Source organism: Rhinoraja longicauda, chromosome 16 (genome assembly GCF_053455715.1).
Source record: "Rhinoraja longicauda isolate Sanriku21f chromosome 16, sRhiLon1.1, whole genome shotgun sequence".
NCBI lineage: Eukaryota > Metazoa > Chordata > Chondrichthyes > Rajiformes > Arhynchobatidae > Rhinoraja > Rhinoraja longicauda.
The window spans coordinates 4,183,898-4,192,643 of record NC_135968.1 but is presented as its reverse complement, the minus strand read 5'-3'; the positions used below and the strand labels follow the sequence as shown (position 1 = coordinate 4,192,643).

General features: G+C 50.8%; 1 protein-coding gene across 1 annotated transcript in view; it reads right to left on the bottom strand.

Annotated features, from left to right (window-relative positions):
- Positions 1-1,209: 1,209 nt before the first annotated feature.
- LOC144601450 (uncharacterized) overlaps positions 1,210-8,746 on the bottom strand; it is a 201,734-nt gene continuing 194,197 nt past the window's right edge. Inside the window, 3 exon segments of the mRNA XM_078413584.1 lie at positions 1,210-5,019; positions 5,575-5,867; positions 5,969-6,033. Coding sequence (XP_078269710.1) covers positions 4,132-5,019; positions 5,575-5,867; positions 5,969-6,033 — 1,246 coding nt within the window. The 3' untranslated portion in view covers positions 1,210-4,131.

Below are 8,746 nucleotides of genomic sequence, written 5' to 3'. Positions count from 1 at the left end.
TTTCAAGAGAGAGCTGGATAGAGCTCTTAAGGATAGCGGAGTGAGGGGGTATGGGGAGAAGGCAGGAACGGGGTACTGATTGAGAGTGATCAGCCATGATCGCATTGAATGGCGGTGCTGGCTCGAAGGGCTGAATGGCCTACTCCTGCACCTATTGTCTATTGTCTATTGTCTATTGGTTGGGGTGGTTTGGGTAGGAAGGGACGAGTGGACCAGGGAATTACGGAGGGAACGGTCTCTGCGAAACGCAGAAAGGGGAGGGAATGGGAAGATGTAGCCAGTGGTGGGGTCCTGTCTTGGACGTAGGTAGGGAGGGATTTGACCTGGGGGGATAGGATGGAGTCGAGGTAGGTGGAAATAAGTTTGGTGGGACATGAGCAGGCAGAAACAATGGGTCTGCCGGGACAGTTCTGTTTATGGACAATTAGGTCACATGGTTAGCAAATATTACGTTGAAATCAGGTCAAAATTTTGAAAACTTGATCCCTGGAATGATTGAGTTGGCATATGTTGAGCATTTGAAGGCACTGGGCCTGTATTCGCTGGGTTTCAGAAGGATGGGAAGCTCATTGAAATTTACTGAATAGTTAAAGGCCTGGATAGAGTGATGTGGAGAGGATGTTGCCACTCGTGGGAGAGTCTAGGACCAGAGGCTGTAGCCTCCGAATAAAAGAGACTTTTAGAAAAAGAGATGAAGAGGAATTTCTTTAGTCATGGGGTGGAGAATCTATGGAATTCATTGCCATAGACGGCTGTGGACGCCGTCAATGGATATTTTAAAGTCGGAGATTGACAGATTCTTGATTAGTGCGGGTATCAGGTGTTATGGGGGGAAGGCAGGAGAACGGGGTAGAGAGGGAAAGATAGATCAGCCTTGAATGAATGGCCAAGTGAATTTGGTGGGCCAAATGGCCTATTTCTGTTCCTAGAACTCATGAACAAAAACTATGACAATTGTCTTTTCACACATTCTTAGAAATTCAGTTCCAGGCACCACAATTTCATCAAACGTGACCTGCTGTGCCAGCTTCACCTGTTCTCAACCCAGCCACTGCTGCCATGAAGCTGTGTGACAATAAACCAAAATTGTCAGTTTTATTTACTTTTTAAACAGTCAGCAGAATGCAATGCACAGATGGAAAATTAAGTGTGATGCTGACAGCAAAGTATTAACTTAAAAAACCGTAAAATCATTTTATTTTAGCTTCATTATGTCATAAAGGTGTTCAAAAAGGATTCGGCACATTGGCGTTCAGTATTGAGTACAGAAGGTGGCAGGTCATGTTGCAGTTACACAAGACGTTGGTGAGGCCACATTTAGAGTATTGTGTTCAGTTTTGAATACCATGTTTAGTTTAGTTTAGAGATACAGCACAGAAACGGGCCCTTCGGCCCACCGAGTTCACACCGACCAGCGATCGCTGAATGGTCGCACTATATTACACAATTCTACTGAATCAAATTAACAAGGTTACGGAGTACTTAGACGTTCATGATAAAGTAGGCCAAAGTCAGCATGACTTTGTGAAGGGGAAGTCTAGCTTGACAAATTTGCTGGAATTCTTTGAAGAAGTAAATAGCAGGACAGACAAAGGAGAGTAAGTAGATGTTGTTTACTTAGATTTTCAGAAAGCCTTTGATAAAGTGCTGCACGTGAGGCTGCTAAGGAAGATGAGAGCCCACGGTATCAAAGGGCAGATACCAGCATGGATGGCAGGTTGGCTTGATGGCAGAAGGCAAAGAGTGGCATTTAAGAGAACTTTTTCTGGTGGGCTGCCAGTGATTCGCAGAGTTCCGCAGGGAGTGGTGTTGATGCCACTGCGCTTCACGTTGTATATTAACGATTTGGACGAGAGGATTGAAGGCTTTGTGGCCAGGTTTGCGGATGATACGAAAATAGGTGGAAGGGCAGGGAGTGTAGAGAAAGCAGGGACTCTGCAGAATGACTTGGACAGGAGAGGGGGCAGAAAAGTAGCAGATGGAATATACTGTAGCAAAGTGTGGAGACATGCATTTTGGTAATCAGAATTAAGGCGCAGTGGGAACCCATTGGGGTCCCATTTTCTAAATGGGGAGAGAATCCGGAAATCGGAAGTGTAAAGGGACTTGGGAGTGCTGGTGCAGGATTCCCAAAAAGTTAATCTGAGAGTGATCAGCCATGATCGCATTGAATGGCGGTGCTGGCTCGAGGGGCTGAATGGCCTACTCCTGCACCTATTGTCTATATAAGCCGAATCGGTAGTAAAGCAAACTCATTTATTTCAAGATGGCTTGTATACAAAAACAGGGATGTAATGCTGAAGCTCTTTAAGGCGCTACTAAGGGCATGTGAGCAATTTTGGGCACCATATCTGAGGAAGGATGTGCTGGCTCTGGAGAGGGTCCATAGGAGGTTTACAAGAATGATCCCTGGAATAAGTAGGTTAACCTATGATGATCGATTGTCGGCACTGGGTATGTACTCGCTGGAGTTTTGAAGAATGAGGGGGGACCTCATTGAAACATAGAGAACCGTGAAAGGCTTGGATAGAGTGGATGTGGAGAGGATGTTTCCACTAGTGGGAGAGCCTAGGACTAGAGGTCATAGCGTCAGAATTAAAGGACGTTCTTTTAGGAAGGAGATGCAGAGATATTTATTTACTCAGAGGTGGTGAATCTGTGGAGTTCTTTGCCACAGAAGGCTGTGGAGGCCAAGTCAGTGGATCTTTTTAAGGCAGAGATAGATAGATTCTTGATTAGTATGGGGTTAGTCAGAGGTTATGGGGAGAAGGCAGGAGAATGGGGTTAGGAGGGAGAGATAGATCAGCCATGATTGAATGGTGGAATTGACTGGATAGGCCGAATGGCTTGATTCTGCTCCCATCACTTGTGACCTTATGATTGAACAGGTCAGGTTGGTTCTGTCACACAGCACAGACACAGGTGCAGTCGCCCTGGCAACGGCGCCACCGCCGCACGCTCCCTTTAGCAAAGAGAACTGGTAAAGCAAAAGCAAAGTGGCATCGAATGGATGTACAGCTAGTTCCCACTTCGAACAATGAGAAGTGTGTAGGAAGGAACTAGGAAGGTGCTGGTTTAAACCGAAGACAGACACAAAAAGCTGGAGTAACTCTGAGGAACAAGCAACATCTCCGGAGAGAAGGATTGGGTGACGTTTCTGGTCGAAACGCCTGAAGAAGGGTCTCGACCCGAAACGTCACCCATTGTGAATACTTTCAAGAGAGAGCTAGATAGAGCTCTTAAGGATAGCGGAGTCAGGGGGTATGGGGAGAAAGCAGGAACGGGGTACTGATTGAGAATGATCAGCCATGATTACATTGAATGGCGGTGCTGGCTCGAAGGGCCGAATGGCCTACTCCTGCACCTATTGTCTATTGTCATTCCTTCTCTCCAGAGATGCTGCCTCTATCTAGAACAATAAGAAGCCAGCAACTGCAGATGCTGAGATCTTGTGCAGAGCGTAACATGCAGGAGGAACTCAAAGGGTCAGGCAGCATCTGTGCAAGGAATGGTCAGATCATAATTCGGGTCCAGACCCTCAGGCAGACTGATGTGGTGGAGGGGGGGGGGAGGAGAGAAGGCTGGAAGAGGGGTGGAGACAGGAGAAAGGCTGATGAGTGATGGGTGGATACAGATGAGGGGGAGGGTTGAGAAGGGAGAAAGCTGGAAGAGGGGTGGAGACAGGAGAAAGGCTGATGAGTGATGGGTGGACACAGATGAGGGGGTAGAGGTCGATTGGCAGATGGATGGGCAAAGGCTCGAGAAGAGGATGATACAAAACAATATGATTGGAATTCATGATGCAAGGCTACACACACTGGTGACAATTTGGAATCCAGGTTTCCGACTCTGGAAGGCAGTAACTACCGCTGTGATACAAACTGGTCCTCTTAAATCCTCCTAAACATGTCAGGAGTACAACCCCCCCAGCCACACCTCCCACACTCCCCGTTGTTAAACAGACAACGGACCTGGTATTTCAAGGGGGGGGGATTTATTCGGCATTTGTTAAGAGCATTTAATTCCAGCCCAGTTACAGGAGATTTATCATCAGCAGAATGAGCCCAACCTGGGGCGGTAAATGTGGTCCATCCGTGGATATAATTACAGTTCTAAAGGAGTAACAACGAGTCACTTGTGAATCCGCTGGTGGGTGCGCAGGTTGGAGGAATGACTGAACGCCCTGCCGCATTCCGGGCAGACGTAGGGCCTCTCCCCGGTGTGGACCCGCCGGTGGGTGAGCAAAGAGGAGGAGCGGGTGAATCTCTTCCCGCACTCGGTGCAGGTGTAGGGCCGCTCCCCGGTGTGGACCTTCAGGTGCTTCCTCAGGTTGGTCGACTGGCCGAACTCCTTGCCGCACTCGGGGCAGATGAAGGGCCTCTCTCCCGAGTGGACTCTCTGGTGCTTCCTCAGGTTGGTCGACTGGCTGAAGTCCTTGCCGCACTCGGGGCAGGTGAAGGGCTTCTCCCCGGTGTGGACCCGCTGGTGCGTCAGGAGGCTGGACGAGCGGCTGAACCTCTTGCCGCACTCGGAGCAAGCGAAGGGCCTCTCGCCGGTGTGGCTGCGCTGGTGCATATGCAGCGAGGAGGAGCGGGTGAAGCCCTTCCCGCACACGGGGCAGTTGACGGGCTTGTCCCTGTTGTGGGCCCGCTGGTGGTCCAGCAGCTCGGACGACAGGGCGAAGCCCTCGCCGCACGTTGGGCAGAGGAACAGCCTCTCCCTGGCGTGGCCGCGCCGGTGGATCCCCAGCTGCGTCAGGTAGTTGAAGCCCTTCCCGCAGTCCACGCACTTCCACGGCTTCTCGCCGCTGTGTTTGCGCTGGTGCCTCAGCAGCTCCGACGCCCGACCGAAGGCCTGCCCGCACTCCGAACACGGGAACCACTTCTCCCCGCCATCCGCCGGGCCCTTTGCCTCCGCGTCCGATAGCCGGCGCGGCTCAGATCCCGAGGGGAGCAGCAACTCCGGCAGTTCTTCGCCTGAGCTTTGGTCCGAGTCTCCCGTTCGTAAATCCTCCATCACCTTAGAGGGAAATAAATGCAGTCATCAAGTCACATCCTTCCATCGACAGCAACCACACCTCACGCCGTCTCGGCAAGGCCACCAGCACAATCAAAGTATCAGTCTCACAGCAGTCACTCCCTCTTCTCCCCTCCCCCACCGGACACGAGGTGCAGAAGTTTGAAAACGCAAAGATGGACACAAAATGCTGGAGTAACTCAACGGGTCAGGCAGCATATCTGGAGAAAAGGGATAGGTTACGCGAGGGGTTGAGACCCTTCTTCAAACTTCTGAGCAGTAGCTCTACCGCTGCGTCACGTTTCTACCTTTCAGATCGGGAATCCTCTTCAAACAAATGGGTGGGTTAAATAAACAAATGTAAAAACATTACCGACTATTTAAAGGAATGAATGAATGGATGATTGAATGGATAAACGAACTGATCAATGAGTCTGAAGGGTCTCGACCCGAAACGTCACCCATTCCTTCTCTCCAAGATGCTGCCTGACTTGCTGAGTTACTCCAGCAATGTGTGATACCTTAGATATGATCAATGAAAAGGTGAAACTAACTCACTTTTTTCTTTCCGAGCTTGGCCCGGGCATCTGCCGTTGCTTCCATCAACTTGAATACCGGATGCTGGGCGGAGGCAGTACACGGGGCATACTTACCGGACACGGTCTGTAATCCGATTCCCGCCGCTGGCCCCGCTGCATCAATGGCCGCCGTCTTACCCAGAAGCGCCCGCGCGCCAGAAACCGCTGTATCTGTGGCAGCGGCGGAGCTGCGCCCCTCCCCCACCCACCGCGCTCTTCCACTTGGCTTCCCCTCCGGCTTCACCCTCCCGTCCACCGGGCTCCTGGTCGGCCCTCAGGCTCCTGGATCGGTGGCTTGTGTCCGAGCAGATGGAAGGCGACGCCGGCAGCGCGGCCTCCCCCGTCGCCACCGTTCCCCTGTGCAACCAGCGAACATCCGGATCCTGTGGCCGCGCCGCGCATGCTCGGCGCTCCGCAGCCCGCCCTCGCCTTCTGTCGGCTGCAGAGAAAGACAAAAAGTACTGGATGAACTCAGCGGTCGGGCAGCACCTCTGGAGAACATGGAGAGGCGACCTTTCGGGTCGGGACTCTTCTTCAGATTCATTGGGGCTGGAAGAGAAAGCTGGAATAAAGTGTGCCCTGCAAAGTTGCTTTAAAGTGAGGATGTCGGAACAAGGAACAGCGGATGCTGGCTTTACAGAAAAGAAAAAAAAGTGCTGGGGTAGCTCAATCAGCCAGGCAGCATCGGGTTAGGACCCTTTTTTAGATTGATGGGGGGGGGGGGGGGGGTGGAGAGAAAGTTTGCGTGCAAACTTGCTTTATCTTGGATGTGGAAACACGCAACTGCAGATGCTGGGTTTACAGGAAAAAAAGATCAAAGTGCTGGAATAACCCACCGAGACCAGCAGCATTTCTGGAGAATATGGATTCAGAAAGGACCCGACCCGAAACGTTGCCCATCCATGTTCTCCGCAGATGCTGCCTGACACGCTGAGTTACTTCAGCACTTTGTTTTTTATTTGTGAACCAGCATCTACATTGTTATTGCATTGTTTTATAGCTGCTTGTTTTAAGTAGCTCATTGCCCGGCCACGGGATCCCCTAAAATCATCCGCAGACAGTGACTGTTCAGCGTCAGAGAGGGGAAAGCCAAACTATTCACAGCCGGAACAGCACGGTGACAAACACGAGTTAAGGGCGGCGCAGTGGCGCAGCTGGGACGTGGATTACAAAACAACAGGGGTTCGCCAGAAAAAAATAGGGAGAGTTTAAGAAACAGCGAAGTATTATAACAAGGCACAGGGGAGGAGGGTGGGTTGGTGAGACCGCACCTGGAATACTGCCCACTATTTATGTCCCTATATTTTGGAAAAGATAAAGAGTACTGGCGCTGAAGGCAGTCTAGAAGAGGAACATAAGTGACGCTGTTGGTAGAGTCGTTGTTTTGGTGTTGGTTATAACGGTTAGTGTTTTTAATGTAATGCCTCCAGCACAAAAGACCGCGTGAGTACACAAATGATTCCCTGACGTCTGAAGAAGGGTCTCGAAGCGTCTCCAACCCACGTTCTGCAGCCACACAGCACTCGAGACCCTTTTTCACACCCACCGACAGTAGACACAAAATGCTGGAGTAACTCAGCGGATCAGGCAGCATCTCTCGAGAAAAGAAATAGATGACGTTCTTTAGAACCCTGAGGAAAGGTGGACCCGAAACGTCACCTCTGCTGCCTGACACGCTGAGTTACCCCAGCATTTTGTGTCTATCTTGGGTGTAAACCAGCATCTGCAATTCCTCCCTACACAACTTTCAAAGCCGGACGCCTTTCGGATGGGAGAGGAAACCGGAGCAGAGGAGACCCACGCGGTCACAGGGAGATCACATAGACAGCATCCGCGGTCAGGATCGAACCGGGGTCTCTGGCTCTGAGAGACGGTGGCTCTACCAGCTGCCCTTAATTACTCTGGAAAAAGTGATAATTAATCCTTCTAGCCAGGCATGGCATTCAAGGCAAGGCAAGGCATGGTATTAAAAGGAAGGCAAAGCAAGGCTTGGCATTGAAGGCAAGGCAAGACATTAAAGGCAAAGCATAGCAAGGCTGGGCATTGAAGGGAGGTATTGAAGGTAAGGCAAGGCACCGAAGGCAATGCAAGGCATGAAAGACAAGACGCAAGGCATTAAAGGCAAGTCAATGCACGTCTGGGCTTTCAAGGAAAAGGCAAGGCTTTGAAGGCAAGGCATTCAATGCAAGACAAAGCAGGGAGGGAGTTGTAACGCTTAGACTCAATTGCAATCTTGGATCAGCGACATTTTTCCAGTTGGGGGTTGTGTGTAAATTGGAAGGAAATCTGCAGCTCGTGACGTCTTCAAGCGGCTTTGGCCTACGTTCTTCCCCGTGCTGAATGTCGCGGGGTAGGAGCGTTTTCAGAGTGGTCACGGCAAGTTTAGACTTTGGAGATACAGCGTGGAAACGGTCATCGGTCACGGATGAGAGGGGATCTTATTGAAACATATAAGATTATTAAAGGATTGGACATGCTAGAGGCAGGAAACATGTTCCCGTTGTTTGGGGAGTCCAGAACCAGGGGCCACAGTTTAAGAAAAAGGGATAGGCCATTTAGAAGGGAGATGAGGGACAACATTTTCACTCAGAGAGTTGTGAAGCTGTAGAATTCTCTGCCTCAGAAGGCAGTGGAGGCCAATTCTCTGGATGCTTTCAATAGAGAGTTAGAGAGAGCTCTTAAAGATAGGGAGGCAAGGTCTGAAGAAGGGTCTCGACCCGAAACGTCACCTTCTCTCCAGAGATGCTATCTGACCCGCTGAGTTACTCCAGCATTTTGTGATACCTGCGGCGTCAAGGGAGAAGGCAGGAACGGGTTGCTGATTGTGAATGATCAGCCATGCTCACAGTGAATGGCGATGCTGGCTCGAAGGGCCGAGTGGCCTACTCGTACATCTATTGTCGTTCACGCCATTCTATGTTATCCCACTTTCCCGTCCACTCTCTGCACACTGGGTGCAATTTTACAGAGGGCGATTAGCCTACAAACCCGCACGTGTTTGGAGTGTGGGATGAAAGCGGAGCACCCGGGGGAAACCCACGAAGTCATAGGGAGAACATGCAAACTCCACACGGATAGCAGCCGAAGTCTGGATGGGACCCTGGTTTCTGGCGCTGTGAGGCAGCGGCTCCACCATTGCGCCACTCTGCCGT